General features: G+C 48.4%; 1 protein-coding gene across 4 annotated transcripts in view; it reads right to left on the reverse strand.

The window, feature by feature from the left end:
* CTIF (cap binding complex dependent translation initiation factor) overlaps nt 1-23,509 on the reverse strand; it is a 295,461-nt gene that overhangs the window by 189,444 nt on the left and 82,508 nt on the right. For all 4 annotated transcript variants that reach the window (XM_029922254.1, XM_029922251.1, XM_029922252.1 and 1 more), the window contains exon 3: nt 13,303-13,374. In XM_029922254.1, the coding sequence (XP_029778114.1) occupies nt 13,303-13,374 (72 nt within the window). The remainder of the gene's footprint in view (nt 1-13,302; nt 13,375-23,509) is intronic.

Here is a 23,509-nt window from a genome sequence, read left to right on the forward strand (position 1 = left end):
CTTCCCACACCTGAAAGCCCTGTGTGGGAGCAGCCACACAGGGCCTACTGCGGGACACCAGGAAGACAAGGGCAGTACAGCCCCTGCTCCCCAGAAGGCTCACAATCCTGGAACATCTCCCTTCTTGGTGCAGAATGTTCTTCCACATATTCTGTCCATCATGAGGGCCAAGAGCAAGGCTGACTCTAACATGGATTGTCTCACTTCATGGACACAGGTTCCGGGTGTAGATGAGGGGGAGGGCTATCCCTTTAGATGAAGACAAATCTTCTCTCCTTCCTCTCCAGGGACCCCACCCACTCCCCTGCCTCGGCCCTGATCTATTGCCCTTAGAAGTGGACTAGTCCTGAGGCTGTCATCCCTGCCCTCACAGGTCTTACCACCGAACCAAGAGTCACAGAAACAAAAAGAACACTGGAAGATGGCACATAGTCAAGCACCACATGACAAGATGCATGCCACCCCTGTTGTTGGCTTTGGGGGAGACAGCAGAGGAGCTCTGAGACTCTGGGAAAACATCCTGCTAGTACCAACATGATTTGGACTGAGAGTGGGGAAAGCAGGACTCCAGGTCTGCAAGTTGCTTCCTGGAGGGCTCAGAAGAGTCACTCAGCTCCTTGGAGTGAGGCTGCTTTCTCTGTGACATGAGCATTTGGACTGGACCAGTGATTCCCCAGTCTAGATAAGGAGAGTAGGCAGAACATATGAGACACTGAGACCAAAGGCCCCAGAAAGCATGTCCTGGGCCCAAACAGGGATTTCCAATAGGTTGGGTCCAAAACTTCTCCAATTAAACCAGAATTTGACAGACAGTCCCGTCCTAGTAACTCTGTGCATGTGTAGGAGTGTATGTGCATGTCTGTGCATGTGTGTTCAGCACCAAGGACAGCACCCCACATGCTGGTGGGAAAGACGGATGGACCCCCCTTCCCCCAACCAATATTTTAATGCCCCTACAACAGAAGGGCCTTTGAGGCAGGAGAAAAACAGAGCAGAAGCCAACACAGAGCGCCTCCTGGGTGTAACCAGAGCAGAGTTCAGGAGCCACAAAGGCCATTCCTTTCATTATGAAACTTTCCTGTCTGCCCTTCCCTCTCTAACCCTGACTGCTTTTCTTTTCTTTTTCTTTTTAATTTTTTAATGTTTCTTATTTTTGAGAGAGGGAGAGAGAGAGAGAGAGAGAGAAGGGGAGGGGCAGAGAGAGAGAGAGAGGGAGACACAGAATCTGAAGCAGGCTATAGGTTCCAAGCTGTCAGCACAGAGCCCCATGTGGGGCTTGAACCCATAAACCATGAGATCATGACCGGAGCTAAAGTCGGCCGCTTAACCAACTGAGCCACCCAGGCACCCCGTACCCTGACTGTCTTTGAATTAAGACCCAAAGGGGGGGGTGCCTGGGTGGCTCAGTCAGTTAAGCATCTGACTTCAGCTCAGGTCATGATCTCACATCTGAGAATTCGAGCCCTGCATTGAGCTCTGTGCTGACAGCTCAAAGCTCATGCTCTGTCTCTCTCTGTCTCTCAAAAATAAATAAACATTAAAACAAAATTAAAAAAAAAAGACCTAAAGGGAGAGGTGGGAGATAATGCCTGAAGCCTGCAACCAAGTATACCTCTCCTTTTTTTAATGTTTTTAATTTATTTTTGAGAGACAGTGTGAGCAGGGGAGGGTCAGAGAGGGAGGGAGATACAGAATCTGAAGCAGGCTCCAAGATCTGAGCTAGCTGTCAGCACAGAGCCCAACATGGGGCTTGAACCCAAGAACCATGAGATCATGACCTGAGCCGAAGCCGGATGCTTAACCAATTGAGCCTGAGGCCACCCAGGCATTCCACCCCCGCCCCCCACCAAGTATACCTCCCCTAATCCAATCCATTCTGTTCACTCTCTTGGCTAACAAGTTTGTGCTGTTAGGTTTTAATGTACATGTTATGTGAACCTGTCCTGGACTGGACAACACTCCAGGCCACTTCTGGCTGCCTTCCTCTTCGGCATCTGCTAAAATAATGCAGGCCCATTTAACTGTCCCCAGTCGTCCACCCTGCATGTCCTTATGCAGAGAAAGGATGCCATCCTCGCTAGGAGACCTTCTTGAAGCTCCCCAGTCCCCAGAGATTCTCTATTCCTTCCAGGCCCAGACTCAACCACAGAAGGCCAGGGAGGAAAGGAACTTAAAGATCATCAGGACTGGGGGTGACCCGGGGGGTACTGCAGAGATGCTCCCAGAGCAATGAGGCAGATGAAGTAGGAGACAACAGGTGGGCTCCTCCTCCACTCGCCTCCCCAAGTAGTTTCACCCCTTTCTGTTTTCCATGTGGGATTTCCCTAAAAGCTTCTGATGACACAAAAGATTCTGTTCTTTTAAAAAACGTAATTTTTACTTTAGGTAATTGTAGATTCACATCTAGCTGTAAGAAATAACACAGATGCCCTGTACCCTTGACTCTGCTTCCCCTATGTGGAAACTTGTAAAAATATAGTTCAATATTAAGACCAGGATATTGACATTGATACGGTCAAGATGCAGAACATTTCCACCAGCACAAGGTTCCCACCCGCTGCCCTCTGTACCACGCCCACTTTCTCCTGCTCCTCCTTTCCTTAATCCCTGAAACTACTTCCTCATTTCTAACATCTTGTCATTTCAAGAATATTGTATATATATGGAATCATAGAGTACGTAAGTTTGGAGGGTTGGCTCTTTTCACTCAGCATAATTCCCGGGAGATTCACACAGGTTGCTGCCTGTGTTGGTGGCGGATTCTGTTTGACTGCTGAGTGCCACAGCTTGTTTTAACTGTTTACCTGTTGAAGGACATCTGGGTGGTTTAGTTTGGGGCTATTATGAATAGAGCTGCTATAAACATTTGAGTACAGGTTTTCGTGTGAACATAAGTTTTCCTTTCTCTGGGATAAACACCCGGGAGGAAAATGCCTGGCTCATATGGTACTTGCAGGTTTAGTTTTTTAACAAACTGCCAAACTGTTTTCCTGAATGGCTTTCCACGCCTACCGGCTATGTATGAGTGATCCGATTTCTCTGTATCTTCACCAGCATGCAGCGTTGTCACTATATTTATTTTAATTAGCTATTTTGATAGGTGTGAAATCTCTCGTTGTGGCTTTAATTTGCATTTCCCTTGCAGAGATGATGTTGAACATCTTTTTGTGTGCTTCTTGGCTGTCTGCACATCCTCTCTCTTCAGAGAAAAATGTCTCCTCATGTCTTGTGTCTATTTTCTAAGTGTACTGTTTTAAATGGTAAGTGTGGGGAGTTCTTTATATATTCTGAGTACTAGTCCTTTGCCAGAAACATGTTTCTGTAATTTGTCTCTTCATCCTCTAAACGGGGTTTTCCCTATTTAATTTTGATAAAATCCAATTTCTCATCTCAGTGGTGACACCTACTGATTGTCTTTTCCCATTTAGTTTGACATATTTTTGGTTCTTAGTATGGTAAATGATTTTTTTTGTTGTCGTTGCAATGAGGACACTTCCGTGTTGTGTTGTGAGACTCTGAATCATATTTAAATCGTCTGTTTTGACTGACTTTTTGTGATACCACTTTGGCTGCTGAAAGGTGGGGGGCACACCCTCACTACTGCCAGTGTAGGTAGACGTCCAGGGGGGCGCCTGCTGTTATGATTCCTTGGAGGTGGGAATTCCAGGATTCCAGAGTCCCCAGTGACTCTGCCATGGGGGTGGCCTCATTACCACTGGGCAACAGTGGAAGTCTCAAGTCTCTAGTAGAACTCACTCTGACACAACCCAGTAGGGAGGGGAGGGGTGCTGCAATATTGCTGAGTTGGGGTGGAAGTCCAGGCCCCCACATGACCTCCAATAATACCACAGGGGTTGTGAGGGACCCTCTGTATAAGCTGGTAGGGATGAAAGTTCCTGCTGCCTGCCTGGCCTTCTCTGACACCACCTCAGTGGAGGGCGGGAGGGCTCATTACAACCCAGTGAGGGTGGCAGTCAGTCAAGATTCTTTGCTGGTGTGGGCGAGGGTGGGTACATTTTATTCTGTGCTATCTGGCTGGAGTAGAGCAGTAATTGCCTAAAACTTTTCTCTTCTTTTTCTAAGTTTATTTATTTTTGAGTAAAAGACAGCGTGAGTGGGGGAGGGGCAGAGAGAGAGGGAGACAGAGAATCCCAGGCAGGCTGAACCCTGTCAGCACAGAGCCCTATGGAGACCTCAAACTCACAAAACTGTAAGATAATGAATTGAGCTGAAACCAAGAGTTGGATGCTCAACTGAATGAGCCACCCAGGCACCCCTAAAACATTTCTATCTTGATAGAAAATATCTGGGGTGCCTGGGTGGCTCAGTCAGTTAAGTGTCCAACTTCGGCTCAGGTCATAATCTCATGGTTTGTGGGTTCAGGGCCCCACATCAAGCTCTGTGCTGGTAGCTCAGAGCCTGGAACTTGCTTTGGATTCTGTGTCTCATTCTCTGTCTGCCCCTCCCCACCTGTGCTCTGACTGTCTCTCAAAAATAAATAATTGTAAAAAAATTTAAAAAGGAAAAAGAAACTATCTTTGCCTGGACCTTTGCTTAGAGACAACAGACTTTCCCACGGGTACTTTTAAAAAGATCTGTGTCCATTGCCATTTCCTGGTTACCTCCTTTTTCAGCCCCAACTCTGGGATGCTAGAGGCAAAAAGGAAACCCAGGGAAGTCACCACTGTGTCCTTGCTCAGGTCCCCCAAACCCTATCTGGTCTGCCTTCTTCTCTACCTTTCAGAATCTTCTTAGCTGTATTTACAGGAGGAATACAGAAAGATTGTATTTAACAGGAGGGATACAGAAAAGAATATATACTCCATCTTCCCCAAAGCAGAAATCTAGGTCTGTATTTTTAACAATTTATTTTGATGGTCGTAAGTCTAGATCATCTCATTTTTCAAAGGGAAAAAGGCTACTGCAAGGTGACGTGTCTCAGCCAGGACCCAATCAGAGGTAAGAAAGCCAGGACTCAAGTCTCCTGGCTCCCAGGCCAGTGCTGTTACCATGACAGCATGGCACCTCCTCCCTCTTGCCTGTGTATCTGTGTATGTGACCTCCTCCCCCAGCCGCAAGCTCCCCTGCAGATACCAGCCCCACTCCTCCCTGCATTCACACGCTGCCCTGGACTGTTGCTTTCGTACTACAGAAAGTCTTATTTCTCTGAGCAGACTCCAGGTTCTCTGAGGACAGACACTAGGCCACATGGCTCAGAGTGTTTATAGCAGGGCCTCCAAGGATGCTGACTGTTCTCCCTCCAAGTCAACCATCGATACCGTTTTAAGGGTTGTATCCTAGTTCCTCCAGGTAAGCTGGAGACAGAAGCTCCTCAAGGACAGGGATAGGTGATCTCTTCTGGGAAATAGAGGCTCACATGCAGGGAGCATCAGAGTTTGCAGAATCAGATCATGCCAGCAGGACCGTGTTCAGTTCAGGGAGGCTTATGAGGAAGAATAAGAGAGGCACCTGAGTGGCTCAGTCGGTTAAGCGTCTGACTTTAGCTCAGGTCAGGATCTCACAGTTCATGGGTTCGGGCCCTGTGTCAGTCTTTGTGCTGACAGCTAGCTCAGACCCTGGAGCCTGTCTTCAGATTCTCTGTTTCCCTCTCACTCTGACCCTCCCCTGCTTGTGCTATCCCTCTCTGTCTCTCAAAAATAAATAAAATACATTAAAAGAATAAAAGGAAGAATCATAGTTCTCCCAGGAGAGTAACCCAGGACAGGATGGGACCTACGAACCACCGTGTCATATCCAAGACATCTCAGCACTGCGGGGTCTCTAACCTCTGTGTAAACCGAGACTGCGCCCATCACCTCGCCATCCTGCTTCCCGCCTCCCAGCAAGCCGCCAGGCACACAGGCAGCCCTCCATGAGGACGTGCAGATTGGATCAATGTATGAAAGAACTGGTAAATAGAGGAATAAAGAACTAAACCATGACAAAGGGAAACAGCTGCAGGAACGAATACATTTGGCTTAAAAGGCAGACTGGCCACGCCGACTGTTGCGGGAAAGACTAAAACAGCCATGGGCAAAGGGAGTAAAACTAGAACTATCAGCCGGAGCTGCGAGAAGGTGGTTTGGGGCTGAGTCAAAGAAAACATTGTAGGGGCGCCTGGGTGGCTCACCTGGTTAAGCGTCTGGCTTTGATTTTGGCTCAGGTCATGATCTCATGGTTCCTGAGACTGAGTTGGGCTCTGACTTTGAGAAGCATGCTTGGGATTCTCTCTCTCCCTCTGCCCCTCCCTCATTAGGATGTGCATGCTCTCTTTCTCTCTCAAAATAAAGAAACATAAAAAAAGGGGGGGACATTGTAGTCAATGGAGCTGCCTAACAACATTCTGAGATGCCTTTTGAAGTAGTGAGCTCCCCATTTCAGGAAATGTCCAGCAGCTCAACAGCCACCTGAGGGGTTCCTGCACTGCAGGGCGGGAGGGCGGATCAGTTGATCTCTGAACTCCTTGTCATCCTGGGAGCCCGTGATGTCTCTAGGGTTCTCAGGAGACCTGCTTAGCTCTGGACTTGATGTGGGAGGAAGAGGTCAACCCCAGCTCCGATGAGATTCTACTAGAGGTGGGGCGTGTGATAATAACTAGAGCCAGTCACCAGATAGCGCTGGTTTCCCCCATCCCAGTACACAATGGGATGATACTTTTTATGGTGTTTATGGTTGGGTAGGGCCATGTGACCAGGTCTGGGGAAAGGAAGTAACGTGTCTTATGTCTAGGTCAGAATGTTGACTTGTCAGTGCAATGTGCTCCAGTGGTCATGGTGACTGGTGAAAATGCAACTGCTCCATCAGGACTGGGTTGTTCAAAGTCACTAGACTCTAAGTTATTTGTCACTGTAGCATTACCTAGGCTATCCTGACTGATATGAAGGGACAGAACTTTACCTGTGCAGAATAGAGAGAAAGTAGAAGATAGAGAAGGTCCACAAGCATGGGAAGGGGGGACAGCAGTTCCAGCACCTCAGCTGAGCACACAGACATGTCCACGTCCAGCGCCCTCATTCCTAGCACTCCTGTAACACCCAGCACAAACCGCCCATTCAAGGTGTACTCTCTCCTGCTGCCCTGACATCCCAATATTACACCCACCTTCAAGCCTCGCGAACACCATTTCTTCCCTCCTCACCCTCTTCTCTCTTCCCTTCCGTCTGGTCAAACAGCCTAACCGTTCCTGAGGGCACAGACCAGGTCTCATGTCCTGCAAAGCACTTCTCAACTTACAGAGACCAACAGGACTGCTCTTTGGAATAACTTCAGGATCTCTGGTCAGGATGTGTCTTTGAGGGACTTCATTGGGTGCCTTCAGCCTGTTCCATGTTAAGCGGCCTCTACTGTATAGACAGGCAGTGAGTCCAAGGGCTCCAGTTTATGTGTGTCTGCCAAGATCCCAGCAGATACTCAAGAAATAGTAACTGAATAGAGAGCAGTGCCATGAACATATTTCTTAAATATCTGCAGAAGCTGAGTAAATATCTGGGCACTTGTACTAAGATATCATTTGTACTAATAAGTTTAATCGGCACTGGGCCAAATACTAGAATTACTAGAGGGCAGCAAGATAACTGGCAGAAAACTCCTTTCCCCCTTCTCTGTGTGTGGGTCAGAGGGAAGCTGTGTATTTGAGGCTCACCTCTGCCTACTACTGACCATCCCTTGGATCAGTCAATGTTGGCACCTGGAATAAACCCAGCCACAGGTTGGTACAGGTATTAGTGAGAGTAAGGGAAATCAGGAAAATCCAGACTTGTGGCTGGTTTTAGCAGCTATTTGTATCCAATTGCTCTTTTCTGGAGACCCAGGAACAATGAAAGAGATTTCCAGAGAGGTTCAGAGAAGTCTATCATTTTGCAGAAGAGGCATCAAAATGTGTGCCACACCGGGGACAACATCTGGTTCTCCTGGCCCTTGGGACAATGGATCGTTGCACTCCTTCCTGAGGTTTTAGTGTGCCACCAGACATCACAATTGCATAGGGAAAGTGCCCCTCTCTCATCACTCCAGGGAATGTGGGATCCCAGGCCAACAGCCAGGACTCAAAGACCTCACTTCTAACACACCCACACCTTTCCCAGGGCTCGGTGTGAAACTGCCTGATAAGGAGGTGTGCCCATTAGGCTCCCAGTGAAGATTTCATTGCCTTGTTCAACAGCCAACATGATGGGCCGATAAGTTCTTCAGTCAGAAAGTCCTTCCCAAGGACTAATCAGAGGCTCTGATGCTGTACACATTCATTTTCTTTCCTTGGCATCTCTGTGCAGATAGAGAAGAGCTGCTAGCTCCTGACCTCATACAACCTCTCCTATGCCTTTGGCTTTCTTCCCTGAATGCTAAATCCCATGCTGGCATCTTGAGACATTTTCTAAATGCACCGGGTTGTACTCTCTCACATGAGCTAGTTTCCTGCAAATCATCTCCACAATGATTCTGCTACTACAGTGAAAAACTGGAAACAATTGCAACTTCCTAACTCCGTGACTAGGTAATGAACCAGGTCTCTTGGAAATGGGCTGCCAGGATGTGAAATAACCTTGAATATAGCCGAATCCCAATTTCAGGCAGTTGGATAAGCCTCTTCAGGACTATCTGTAGTCCACTGTCCTCTGAACCCCTTCTTCCCATCTCATGAGACCTAACCCACCCTAGGCTACACCCACTTTGTGCCTCTGAAAGGGGTCAAAGAAGGCAATGGTTTTTCCCATCCTCTCTTTGCATTCGTTGAAATGACAAAATATAATCTCAGTGCATGACTAATCCCCAAATGGTGGCTACATCTGGGCTACACATTCAGGGCATGTTTTGTGACCTGCCACCCAGAGCTTGCTGGGCAGAACGCAGAATCTCAACATCCTCCTGCCAACCCCACTTTCCTGGACCCCTGTGGCCAAGGTGGAATGCTCACTTAGCCAGCAACTCCAATCTCAAGTACCTTTAGTTTCCTCCTGAAATTCTTCCCCCTGGGTGAACGTGGGGTAGCAGATCTGCCCCTACCATCCCAACAACCTTGGAAACAGCAAAATTGGTGTGGCCAGAGGAATAGGGCCCACCAGGGACTGACTGCCTGGCCTGGGCCAACTCAGTACAGTCTCAGGAGTCTTAATTGAGTGACTACTATGTGTAAAGCCCTGGGCCTGGGGTGGTCAAGGATGTAGAGGCAGCCCTAGCACTCATCTCAAGGTTGACCAGCTGCCTGAGGGGAAAGGCAGGTGTATTTGGAACAGCCTGACTGTAACATGAATTTGAGTGAGGGTGTCTGCCTGGATGAGAGGGGTCAGTGAGAACAGGGGGTGGGCTCATGGGGCTGGGAGGGGTTCCTTAGAGCTGGGGGCCAGGTGGTCCACCCTGCACCTGGTGGACCAGGATGAAGGGAGTTTTGAAGGATTCCCCCATATACCCATCAGAGCTGCACCCAGCAAACGCACCCTTCAATGGCAGCTCTATCAGGGAGCTACTTGAGGACAGTGTAGGTAAGGACATTCCTTGTAACGCAGTCACCTAAGGGATGCTGTCCTGCTTTGATTTCTCTACCTGAGGGCATCAGAAGACGGCTACTTCATGAGGGAAGTCCAACGCACTCAGGGCTCAGCAGGGCTCCCACTGGCAGGAGCATAGACACGAGCCGCCATGGGCCACCGGGCGACAAAGGCAACCCTCTGGGGCAGGCATAGAGATGAGAAGGAGGGAGACTGTCCTGACATTGTCCAGCTGCAATGCCAACCCCAAATACCCACCCAAGCTGGTGGCAAGAGAGAGAGAAATTTCCACTTTGTTTACACCACTCTACTGTTTGTATCCTCAATTAATTGAATCACTGATGTCCATCAGGTCTCTCGTGCCTGAACCAAGAAGTCATTGTTTCAATCAGACTCCTGCCTCTCCATCTACGATGCATACAGCATCGGGGTGCAAAACGTGGCCTTCCATCCAGAGGGTCTGGCTCAATCCCACCTTCCCTGCTTGCCCCACCTAGGCTCCATAACTCTGTGGTACCTGAGGTCGGGCCACCCTTTGGACACCTACATCTGTTCTGAGTGTGCCTTGTCCCTAACACAATGTTCCTTGTCCTTCTGACTGTATGGTAAGGCCCTTGAAGGCAGGGGCCATGCTTCAGGCACACACAGGGCTCATATCAAGCCTCTACAACACTCCTGGCTGACGAATCTATAGGAAATCTTCCACAAACACCCTTGAAGTCTCTGGCAGGTGGGATTTCCTTGGATCTAAGCCGCACCACAAAGCATGGGGTGCAGCCTCCCCAGGGCTCAGGCACAGCAGATTCCCACAACACGCGGCACAGGGGCCTGAGGCCATGGTTGCCTCAGTGCCCTGGCTGCCCTTCTGCTTCTCCCCCTCCCCCTTCCTCCTTCTGAGATGATCCCTCCTCTGGGCATATCAGGGAAGTGAGGCAAGTTTATATTAACCAGACCCCCATCTCCACTTTCCTGGGGTTCTTCCTGCATAATGAAACTATGTCTCGGTTCCACCTGCCAAGGAAAAGTCTAACAAGTCTTTTACAATTCTTCAAATTCAGTTGCTTTTCATCTTGTCTAACCCTGGTTACCCCAAGGTGACTGCAAAGCTGCTCCCCAAAGGTGGGACTGGGGGTCAGCTGGTGCTTGTGCTGCCAGGGTGCCCTGTACCACAGGCCCCCAGCCCTGCTCCATCAGCCTGTGGTCTAGACAACTCCCCACCCACCAACCTCCAGGGGCATGAACCTGGCCATGAAAGGATGGCACGGGGTGACAGAGGCAAGCGGGAGCACGAGCCATAATCTTGTTGGGAATGACAGGGGATTGAGACCAGGGGGAATCAGTGGCAAAAGGGGGTCTAGAAAAGGTGACACAGGGAGAGGGGGGGAAAAAGGAAGATGCTGGAAGATCCCCAAACCAAACACCTACTGACCAAAAAACAGAGAGCTAGCTTTTTGGTCTCCCATTTATCAGCCGCTTGTGTCCTTCATCCAAGAACTTCAACTCTTCCCTGGGACCCTCTGTCCGATCCTTGAGTCCCCAGATCCGAGCTCACCTCTGCCGCTGAAGAGTTAAGGGAATCTTCACATACAAAACCCTAGGGTAATTGGCAGATGGTGTTCCTTATGCACCAGGCCTTAGGTCACTTACACCTTAGGGATTCAGTGAGGATAACATGGGGTCCCTGACCAAGTGCTGGCAGTCTAGTGACAAGGACAAAAGTCCTCCAGAGAAAGACACCTGCTACAGTAAGGCAAGGTAAATGGCCAAATGGGGGGAGGGGCAGTAAGAGACCTGGGTCCAATCCCAGCTTGGTCAGGTGATTATATCTCCATGGACCTCAGTTACAAAACAGCATGGAGGCCACTGAGTTACCTGATTTTTACACGAGGAGGCTGAGGATGAAAAGACTTTCTACCACACTTGCGGCAGAGCAAATAGGAGAACCTGGGTCTCGTGCCTCTTCCCCTACCCACAACCCCAACCCAGGGCTCTTGTTAGAGCCTCCTGCCCAAGAAACAATGAACACACACACACACATCTAGCAGTTGGGAAGGAAGCTATTGCCACACACCATGGCGCACAAAGCCCTGCAACCTAAGAGAGATCTAGAACTGAGGCCACTAACCATCTTCCCTTAGGACAGAAGAGAGATGAGTTGATTTAACCGGTGCCCTGGGACAGAAGTCGGACACAAACAAGGGGGCCTGGGACAATGTGTGAATGAAACTGCATTGAAGTTCAGAGCAACAGTGTCACTCATCATCAGTGAAATACAAATCAAAACCACTCTGAGATACGACCTCACGCCAGTCAGAGTGAACAAATCAGAAGACTAAAGATGCTGGCGAGGGTGTGGAGAGACGGGCACCCTCCTACACTGTTGGTGGGAATGTAAACTGGTGCAGCTGCTCTAGAAAACAGTGTAGAGGTTCCTCAAAAAATTAACAATAGAACTCCCTTATGACCCAGCAATAGCACTGCTGGGGATTTACCCAAGGGATACAGGAGTGCTGATGCATAGGGACACACGTACCCTAATGTTCACAGCGGTACTTTCTACAATAGCCAAATCATGGAAAGAGCCTAAATGTCCATCAACTGATGAATGGATCAAGAAGATGTGGTTTATATATACAATGGAGTACTACATGGCAATGAGAAAGAATGAAATATGGCCATTTGTAGCAATGTGGATGGACCTCGAGGGTGTCATGCTAAGTGAAATAAGTCACATAGAAGAACAGATATGATATGTTTTCACTTGTAAGTGTAAAAGGAGAAACTTAGCAGAGGACCATGGGGGAGGGGAAGGGAAAAAATAGTGGGGAGAGGGAGGGAGGTAAACCATGAGAGACTCTTGAATACTGAGAACAGACTGAGAGCTGATGGGGGAGTGGGAGAGGGGAAGGGGGTGATGGGCATGGAGGAGGCACTTGTCGGGATGAGCACTGGGCGTTACATGGAAACCAACTTGGCAATAAACTATAAAAGAAAAAAAAAAAAGAAATTCAGAGCAAGTGAGTGCCAGAGACCATCGAGGTCCCCTGTATCTGGTTGGACAGGTGCAGTGCGGGGCTGGGCTGACGGTTGGGGGTGGAAGTTTTCTCAGCCTCTAATCCCATGGTTTCCCACAGGCAGGAATGAGATATCAGCAAAGATGGCTGGACAACCAGAGGGTACACAGGGCCTGGGGGTCCGTCTCCAGAGCTGCTGCCTCGTCCCTCCAGGCCCAGAGCCCAAGCCTGTGTGGCCGCCCCAGGGGATCTCCCAGGCAAGCAACAGGGAGAGAAACAGTGGGTTGGATGGCTGGTGGGGGGCGGGTAACACAGGCGGGGTGCTGACACCTTGTCCCCACATTCTGCCCCTCCAGGTCCCTTGCAAACGAGGAGCAGAAGTGATCTCAAGTGACTAGCACCATAACCCTAGGGGTCCCACTGTGGGATCCACCCCCAATGCTGCCATGTGAGTCTCCAAGTTCATTCACACTACTACTTGTGCTATTCCACACATCACCTGTGCACTCTCCTCTCAATGGACCTGCAGCTGTTTGCAGATGTTGATACAAAAATCATTAAGTGATGAAAATACCTGACCAGAAAAAAAATCTCAGAAATCTATGTATTCTGGGGGAGGGGGTGCTTCACTGTGGGCTGGGGGTTCAAGGAGAACTTTCCGGAAAGCAGACTGCACCCTCCTCTCTCCTGTTTCCTGCTCTCTCCACAGCACCACTTCTCAGGAGAGCCGACACAGGCCAGCCCAGGAACCCAGACAGACAGGAACACATTACAACCCCCAAAGGAACACAGAGCGGGTCCCCTACCTGCTGCGCAGGGGCTCGCCCTCGGGAAAAGGAACAGCTGCTGTCCAGATGTTCACTGCAGTCCGCTGTCCACTGCAGGGAAAGAGAACGGTGGTCAGTGATGGCTGGACACAGAGGCTCGTCGTCACCCTGTCCGGCCCTCCAGGTCTGGCCCTGCTCTTCGGCAGTAGAGCCAGGATAAAATCCTGCTTGCCCATTTGCAGCGGCAAATCCTTCCCTACCACCAGGTCCACACTGGCGTCTCCAAATTCCACCCTGCGGTGACCCTTTGTGGTGTATGCTTGGGGCAGGCCCAATTACTCCCCTTTCCCTAAACCCACCAGAGTGATGGAGACCCAGCAGCGTTCCAGGGCCAACAACCGGTGACACAGGGTGATTGTGTTTTGAACCAGAACCTCATCTGACTGCCCGACTGGCTTGAGCCACACCAGCCCTGCACAGTGTCAATGTTACAGGTGGAGGTGAGGCAGATGGGTGTGGATCTTCCCACATACACAGCTCCAGCCCAGTCCCAGCACTACCCGCTCAGGAGCTCACAGACCTGGGGTGCCCCAAAGTGTGGTCTGACAACCACTTGCGTGAGATTCCCCGAAACATGCTGTACAAGGATCCTGAGACCCCCCTCCACCCTCTGAATCTGTGGTGGTGAGGCTGATCTGTATTTTGACCGTGGATCTGCCAGGCTTGATTTTGTCATCTACAAAATGGGGCCAGCAAGGCTGGGTGACTACAGGGTTGAAACATAGGACTTCTATAAACTTATTTAAAAACGCTGTAGAGATATGAAGTAGCAGTCGCAGTACTGGATTTCCTTTGTAAGGTGCCATCTAGCTATATGGTAATAAACTAGCCTCTTAGGTTAATGTTGAACATTAACCTTGACCTACACCCTGTGTGATACATGAAAAGCAGAGGAGCCCAATATCTCTGTTTGACCTACTTGGTCAAAACTGTGAGCATGAATGGCTCAAGGCCAGGGCAGTCACAGTTTTGTAAAACCTTAGCTGGCCACGCCCTCCGGACTGTGGGTCAAGGGCATGGTTACAGCGCTGATGACACAGGCCAGTACAAGTATACTCTAGAGCAGCGGTATCTAAAGGAAATAATATGAGAGCTACAAACAGGAGCCTCAGATGAAATTTGAAATAATCTAGCAGCCAGATTTTATTTTCCTTTAATGCTTATGTATTTATGTTGAGAGAGAAAGAGAGTGTGTGCATGCATGCACAAGTGGGGGAGGACAGAGAGGGAGGGAGAGAGGGAGCAAAGTAGAGATCGAGAGATCGAGAGATCGAGAGATCGAGAGATCGAGAGATCGAGAGAGAGAGAGAGAGAGAGAGAGAGAATTCCAAGCAGGCTCCATGCTGTCAGCAAGGAGCCTGACGAAGGCAGGGCTGGATCCCACCACCAAGAGATCATGACCTAAGCAGAAATCAAGAATGGAACGCTTAACTGACTGAGCCACACAGGCACCCCTAACATTTTCCTTTTTAAGATATGGCTGCTAAGGACACAGGGGTGGCTCAGCTGGTTAAGCCTCTCTTGATGGGCTCAGGCCATGATCTCAAGGTCATGCCCCATGTTGGATTCAGTGCTGGGGTATGGAGCCTGCTTAAGATTCTCTCTCTCCCTCTGCCCCCCACCCCAACACACGTGTGCTCATGCTCTCTCCTTTCTCTCTCTCAAAAAAGAATGGAAAGGAAAGGTTAAATTAAATCATGTTTCATTTATCTCAATATATCCCAAATATGGCCATGTCAAAAGGTGATTCACATCAAACATTATTAATGAGTTTTTTTATATTCTTCTTTCCATACCAAGGTTTTGAAATCTACTTGGAGCACATGTCAGATTGGACCAGCCACATTTCAGGTGCTTCAGACACATGTGACTAGTGTCTATTGTATTGGATGGCGCCGCTCAAGGGAAAGGGAGGGGCAGCATTCCTGAGCAAGTGTGCCCTCACGCCCACGTCTGCCTCATCTCTGGTCTGCCTGCCTCAGCTCCAGTCGGCCTGCCTCATTTCCGGTCTGCCTGCCTCATTTCTGGTCTGCACCACAGAGGAGCTGACCCCTGCAGACTGCAAGTCCCAGGCTCCCGGAGCAGCTGGCTTCCATCTGGGATTGGCCACTGGGAGACAGGAAAAAGGGAGAAACCAAGGCACTTCTCCCAGGCTCTCTCTATGCCTCAGGTGGCACTCCCGGCAGTCACTGGGTCTCCTTCATGGCTCCGGACCTCACCAGATAGGCCTTCTGTGCTTGACCCTGACGCCTGCGCTCCGGCAACACCATCTCCTCCTTCAGTGCAGCTGCCACTTGCTGCTCCTTGGGTTACGTACATAGCTTCTCAGTTCTTTTGTCATCTGGATAACCAGCTGCCTTGATTAAATTCTCTCTCTCTGGATACGTGCAGTCTCAAAGCACCTCCTCTCAAGACATTCATTAATTATATTCATCATTAGTTATAATAAATATATGTATTAATTAATTATAGGAAGGGAAATGAGAAAGCCATCAGACACCACCTTCACCAAGAGAAGGAGGGCTAATGTTGCTCATCAAGAAGCATATTGCCATCAGGAACATGCCGGTACCATGCACTGAAAAGGGCACATCGCCTGTAAGGTGCTCTTGTCAAAAGTGCACAATCTTGGGGCGCCTGGATGGCTCAGTTGGTTAAGCATCTGGCTTTAGCTCAGGTCAGGATGTCATGGTTGGTGAGTTCGAGCCCCATGTCAGGTTCTGTGCCAACAGTCAAAGCCTGGAGCCTGCTTCAGATTCTGTGTCTCCTCTCTCTGCCCCTCCCCCGACTCATGCTCGGTCTCTCTCTCTCTCAAAAATAAATATAAAAAAGTTTTTAAGGGCACCTGGGTGGCTCAGTCAGTTAAGCGTCCAACTTTGGCTCAGGTCATGATCTCACAGTTCGTGGGTTCGAGCCCCACATCAGGCTCTGTGCTGACAGCTCAGAGCCTGGAACTTGCTTTGGATTCTGTGTCTCTCTCTATCTCTGCCACTCTCCTGTACTCTTGAAAATAAATAAACAAAAATTTAAAAAAAAATTTTTTTTTAAAACACACAACCTCAATCTAATCAAGAGGAAGGATCAGGCAACCTGAATAGATGAACTTTCTATGAAGTAAGTAACTGGCACTCAAGTCAAGGTCATCAAAGACAAGACCCAGAAAGTGTCACAGATTGGAGGTGAATAAGGAGGCCTGACAGCTAGATGCCAATTTGGATCTTGAAACAGAAAAAGGACATTCATGGGAAAACTGGTGAAATCTGCCTACAGTCTCATTATACCAGTGCTAAGTCCTTAGTTCTCATTATGGTACTATGGTTATGTAAGGTGTTCGTATTAAGGTGCATGGGAACACCCTATACTATTTTAAAAATGTTTTTAATGTTTATTGATTTTTGAGAGAGAGAGGCAGAACATGAGCAGGGGAGGAACAGAGAAAGAGGGAGACACAGAATCTGAAGCAGGCTCCAGGCTCTGAGCCATCTGCACAGAGTCAGACACGAGGCTCGAACTCACGAACCATGAGATCATGACCTGAGCCGAAGTCAGATGCTTCACCAATGGAACCACCCAGGCACCCCAACCCTATACTATTTTTATAGCTCTGCCTTAAGTTTAACTAAAATAATTTCAGAATAAGTGATACCTATATGTACATATACACACATATTTTTGAATAATATATACATATACACAAATGCATGGATATATTTGTATAAAATGGTGAAACTATGAAAGCAATCTCTCTCCTTAATATACTTGCAGTGGTTCCCCCTTTCCTGAGTGGGGCCTGGCCGACAGGGTAAGGGGTGGCCAAGACATGCAAGAACTATTGGCTGGGGAGACCACGTACCCCTCATCCCACCCACCCTAGGACAGCCTCACAGAGAAAGTCTCCCCCCAGTTTCAGGTGTCCCAAACACTTCGCCCCCACCTGCATAGTGCTGATGTGACATCTCACAAAACAGTGACTCGTGACTCTTCCTCTTGGGCTCCTCAAGGCGGGAAGAGAGTCTCCAGGGCCCCTCCTACCAAACAAGAACTGCCAGATCCAAACTCAACCCCCTGGTTAGGCTTCCCAGGAGCAGTTCCAAGCTCCTGTGGGACAGTTCTGCTTTGTCAAAGTCATCCTTAACCAGAAGCATTTCCTGGGTGTACAACTGGCAACAAGCGCCTCCCTTCACAGGTGAGGGGAGATGTCCAAAGGAAGACTCTGCCCTTGGCAGAGGGCTGGGGGGTGGGTGCAGGGCAGGAAATTGGGCAAGTGGAGATTCCCAGAGAAGTGTGAGCCAGTGCTTGGACGCAGGTGGTAGAACCCTGGCCGGCTCAGAGGCTAGATTGCAGAGACTCTGGCCAAGGCAGTCAAAGACCTTTTCTGAGTAGACAGGGTCAGAAGAGGGGGGCAATCCTGCTAGGGGAGGGTGTCATCAGAGCCATGTTAGGGAAGGCTAACTAGCCTGGGGGGGGGCGGGGGAAAGCAGGTCAGGAGGCTAGAGTCCAGTGTTCAGCTTTCCACTGATAGTCGAGGCAGAGATGGAAACATAGTGGATCCGAGAGCACAGTACAGACAGGCAGCAAGCAGAGGAGCTGATCTGTGAGAATGAGAGCAAGAAGGTAAAGTGTGCGGGAAGCCCACCCCAGAGGCCCAGCCGGGCCGGGTGCAGGCAGGCCCCCCTCGAAGCTGTTGGAGAGGAGGCTGTGGTCCAGCTGTGTGGAGCATTCCTGACCTCCGGGGGAGGGATTAAGTGTGAATCCCTGCACTTACCCCACAAAGCTGTGCCCACCGAGCTTGTGAGGCTCCCAACTCCCACCCCTGACCAAGCAGCAGCCCCAGGGACCTCCTCTCCTCTGTGGCTGCTGCCTGGTGCCCAGTTGGGATGAGGGTTCCTTCCCAAGCCAAAAGCCCTGTGGGAACTCTCCCTTCCCCACTCCAAAGCTCCCAGCTCTGCTGGGATTGCTCTTAGTCTGAAGCCCCCACCTCCTGCCTCCCCTTCGCCTTTGTTGAGCCATTGCCTAGAAAAATCTCCAGATATAGGTCTTCCTTGTACCTGTCCTTTACCTGTAGGAGAGGATTCCAGAATAGAGACAAGGGCCCCCATCTCAAAGCATTCTCGTCTGTCCCACCCCAGGCCTGATTCCAGACCTAGAGCAGGTCTCCTTCAAGGTAAGCTGGTTTACAGCTAGGAGCCAGTCCTCTGCGGGAAGAGGTGGTGTCCTTCTGAAAAGGTCATTGAACGTGGAAGAGGCAGGAAAAGTGGGAAATTTTTATAAATGGAAACGATGAACATCGAATTCACGCACGGTGGTGTGGGGCCTCCATCGTTGCTGCTATAATTCATTTATTACTTTACGAGGCAGAAACACAGGTAGCACAGCATTACGATTTCATAAACGGATATAGTTGTTTATTCTATGCTCAGAATAGATGCTTATCCTCTTATTCTTTGCCTATATCAGTGCATTTCAATTATTTCACAATACCAAAAAATTAAAATCAGTTCTCTATCACTTGCACCCCAAGAGGGACTGTATTTTAGGAGCAGACTTCGTGAAAGTCAGGGGAAACCACTGAGCACAGTGGGGGAGGCTGAGAGTGCTAAAGACGAACCACCCCACTTCTCAATAGTACAAAGTCCACCCAGGGACTGTACTTCCCGATGTCCAAGGATGTTACCAGGTTAGAGCCAAACTGGCTAGTTGACTCCAGTCAAAGTGGTAGTTGACAAAACCGCATCCATAAACAAACATGTACAAATGAGAATTTAGACTATAGATTTCATAATGATAAGGATAGTGTATCAAGGCAGGGAAAGGAGAGATCATCCGTAAACACGGGGATGGAGACGAATAGAGGAAAGAGAGGAAATACCACGCCGGGTCTGCCTCACGCTATCCATCGACAGCACGTCCAAGTTGATTTGGCTCCGACAGACAAGTTTTAAACTGCATCAAAATCTAAAACTTCCGCATGACAAAAGAAAATCAAGACCAAAATGAAAGCCAAGTGAGAGGCTATTTGCAGCACCTACAACAAGAATAATTTGCCAGAATATATAAAGCTTTCATTTACATCTAGGCACTGTTCTAAGCATATTACATATAGTAACACGTACTCGTCATGGAGATCTAGGCACGTTTATCATGCCCACTTTGCAAATCTGGAATCTGAGGCAAAGCATAACTTACCCAGGATGACACAGCCGAAAAGTGGCAGAATGAGTAAAGGCATAAATAGCTTTTAATTCAAAGAGCCAATAAAAATGTTGGCTACTAAATGTAATGTGTGATCTTGGATTAGACACTGAACCAGATTTTTTAAAATTGTAGTAAAATACACAGAACATAAGTTTTACCATTTTAAAGAGTAGAATTCAGTGGCATCACTGTGCAACTGTCACCACCATCCGTCTCCAGAGTTGTTACCAGCCTCCCAAACTGAAACTGTCCCCATCGAAGACTAACCCCCCAGGCCCTTGGCCTCCTAGCGAACCGCCATTTCCCCATTCTGCTTTCATTCTCTGTGGACTTTACTAGTCTAAGTGCCTCACAGGAGTGGAATCATACAGTATATGTCCTGTTGTATCTGGTTTCTTTCTCTAAACATAAAGTCCTCAAGATACATCCAGGTGCATGCATGTCATTGGATTTCCTTTTTTCTTTGAGCCTCAATCCTAGTTCATGGTATGGATAAACCATTTTGTTTATTCATTCATCTACTGTTGGACACTTGGCTACCCATCCACCTTTCAGCTGTTGTGTAGAGCACTACCATGAACACGCGTGTCCAAGTATCTGCCCAAGTCCTTGCTTGCAATTCTTATGACTACATATCCAGAAGTAGAATCGCTGGATCCCATGGTAATTCTGTTTAATTTCTGAGGATCCTAGAAGTTTTTCTTTTTGCTATAAAGGATATAATTGGGAAAACTGGTGAAATAGAAGATTAACTATAGATTAAATAATAATAGTATTTCAATGTTTATTTCCTGTACTATGATTATGTAAGAGAATGTCTTTGTTCTTAGAAAACACACACTGAAATGTTTAGGAATAGAAGGGAATCTGTAACTTCCTCTGAGATGAATCAGAGAAATCTCTTTATAGAATATCTCTGTGAAAGAGAGAGAGGTAGAAAGCAAAAGTTGTAAAATATTAACAATTGGCTACTCTGGGTGAAAGACAGGGATTCTTTGTAGTATTATCATCATTTGTGTTTACATCTGAATTTATTTCAAAGTGGAAACTCATTTAAAAAGTCATCTTATCCAGGGCTTCTTAATCAACAGGGTGGCAGGACAGCCCAGTGAATGACTTGAAGGTCAAGTGGGAGCCACTACCTTCTTGCAATGCCCAGAAAGGGGACGAGACTCTCCCGAAGCTCAGGCATAGGACAGCCAGGAGCAGAATCCCACTGGCCTAAAGCCTGAGCTTTAGTCAGGAGCAAGTTCAACTGCTTCCTTTACACTGACCAGGAGAGGCGAAAGAAGTAGGGGAGGTGGGAGCACAGACTGGCTAGCAGCCCACTCTCCACCCAGAAAAGCCTTGTGTGTAAGGGGGAGGAGGTGCTGTCCCAGGGCTGAGATCTGAGAGAGGAAGAAAGGCTTTTTGCTCATATCTTAAAAAAAGAAAAAAAGTCCCCAATTTTCCTGTGCGTAATGTAGTGATTAGGAGCTTGAGTTTTTGAAGCAGCAAATCTTGAGTTCCAATTCCTGCTCTATCAGTAACTCTATGACCTTGGATGAGCCCCTTTATTCTCAAGACTCAATTTCCCCCACCTGTTATAATGAACAGACTCTACCAGCAGCAGGGAGGTCAAGTAATGGCAACTGGAGTGAGACCACTCGGTTCAAACCTCAGACTAGCTACACACTTGCTGTGTGACCTTGGGCAGTTTATTCAACCTCTCTTTGTCTGGGTCCCCCCCATCCCCCCATCCCCATCATCCCACCCCAACAATACCTTCACAGAATTGTTATGAAGAGTAAATGAGTGACCCTGGACACCCTTCAGTGTCCTTTGTTAGTTCCTGCTCACCTCCTCAGCCTCATGGAGCCCAATATTGGACCCTCTTCTCTAAGCCCCCTCACTCTTGGCCTAAAATGCCAGCCATATGCTACTACTGACAGATGTTAAAGTCTCTGGGTCATTCCTCTCCTTTGAACGCCACCCTTCCAGAGCGACCTGCTTGATCAGACTGAGACATTAATGCTATGTTAAAGCTTTCACGTCCCCAAACTGAACTCTCGATCTTTGCTCCCGAAAGCTCCTCTTCTAGCGTTTCCCATATCTCATATCTCATTTCTGCAAACTCCACCCCTCCATCTGCTCAGACTAAAATCCTCAGGGTTGTTCATTAGAAATTCATATTTTTGGGGCACCTAGGTAGGTCAGTCGGTTAGGTGTCTGACTCTTGATTTTGGCTCAGGTCATGATTTGACGGTTCATGAGTTACAGCCCTGCACCTGGCTTTGCACTGATAGTGTGGAGCCTGCTTGGGATTCTCTCTCTGCCTCTCCCCATGCTTGTCCTCTCTCTCTGTCTCAAAATAAATAAATAAACTTAATAATAATAAAAAAAAGAAAATCATGTTATCTTTATCTTTCAATTATAACAAGAATCTGACCACTTCTTACCACCTGCATGGTGACCCACTGCTCCAAGCCACCATCATCTCTTGCCTGGACCAACCAAATGGCTTCCTCATCTCCCTGCCTCCTTTCCTGACCACTCCCCACTGTCAGCCCCCCCCCCACCCCACCATAGCCTATTCTCCACACAGCATCCAGAGTGATCCTATTTAACAGGTCACGCCATACCCATCCTCTGCTCAAAACCCTCTAGCACCTGCCCAGTCTCACTAGATAAAAGGCCAGAGTCCAAAGTGGGGAGGGAAAGGCCCTGCAGGAAAGATCTGGCTCTCCCAGGACACCCCCACTTGCTCACCTTCCTCCAGCCAGCCGGGCCCACAGGCTGTTCCTCCAAGCCGGGCACCCTCCCCTGCCAGAGCTGGACCATCACATTCCTTCTGTCAGCAACACTGGTCCCCAGGTGGGCTCATTCTCTCACTGTCTCCAAAGCTTTGCTCAGAAGTCTAAGTAAGCCACTGGGGACAACCCAGCACTACCCCCTCTCCTGCCCTACTCAGGTGTGAAACACCTTCTAACATCCTATTTCCCTCTGGTCTGCCATCTCTCCTTCCTCACTAGAAAAGAAGGGCTGGGGGGTGGGGGCAATAATTCTAGTCCATTCTATTCTTGAGTTTATCCCCAGAGCCTAGACCACGGCTTGAATGAGCAAGTGTTATCTCTGGTTATGCTTCCCTATTTAGCCAACAGTGACTGGCAGAAAAGGGGCAGATTTAAACAATTATACTTTATGCCAAAAGGCACCAAACAAAGCCTAGGAGATCATGCTAAATAAACAAGTAAGCTAACACTTACGTGTATGCTAGAGGTCAATTTCATAAAAGGTATATAAAGGAAAAAAATAAAACACAAAAATGACATTAGATTTCATCATAAAGTTATGGTGGGCTTCTTCCTCTGTTTTCTGATTATCTCTATTTTTCCAATTGCTGCTTTAAAAGTAAAATATAATTGTAGGGGTGCCTGGGTGGCTCTGTTGGCTTTAAGCGTCTGACTTTGGCTCAGGTCATAATCTCCTGGTTCGGTTCATAGGTTCGGGTCCTGCATAGGGCTCTCTGCTGTCAGCACACAGCCTGCTTCGGATTCTCTGTCCCCCCTTCTCTCTGACCCTCTCCCACTCATGCTCGCTCTCTCTCTCTCTCAAAAATAAATAAACATTAAAAAATATTGAAAGTAAAGTAAAATGTTAACTTACTAAAAAATGAAAGGCAATCAGATTTCTCACTAGAAATTAAGAAAATGCAAATTAAGATGCCACGAGACGATTTAGCCCAAAACACCAGTGATGGTGTGGAGAACAGAACATCGTAGAAAACAATTTGGCAATAGCTATTAAAATTGGTTCTCCTGGGGCGCCTGGGTGGCTCAGTTGGTTAATCGTCCGGCTTCAGCTTAGGTCATAATCTCATGGTTTGTAGGTTTGAGCCCCATGTCGGGCTCTGTGCTGACATCTAGCTCAGAGCCTGGAGCCTGCTTTGGATTCTTTATCTCCCTCTCTCTCTGACACTCCCCTGCTCACGCCGTCTCTCTCTCTCTCTCTC

Source organism: Suricata suricatta, chromosome 14 (assembly GCF_006229205.1).
Source record: "Suricata suricatta isolate VVHF042 chromosome 14, meerkat_22Aug2017_6uvM2_HiC, whole genome shotgun sequence".
NCBI lineage: Eukaryota > Metazoa > Chordata > Mammalia > Carnivora > Herpestidae > Suricata > Suricata suricatta.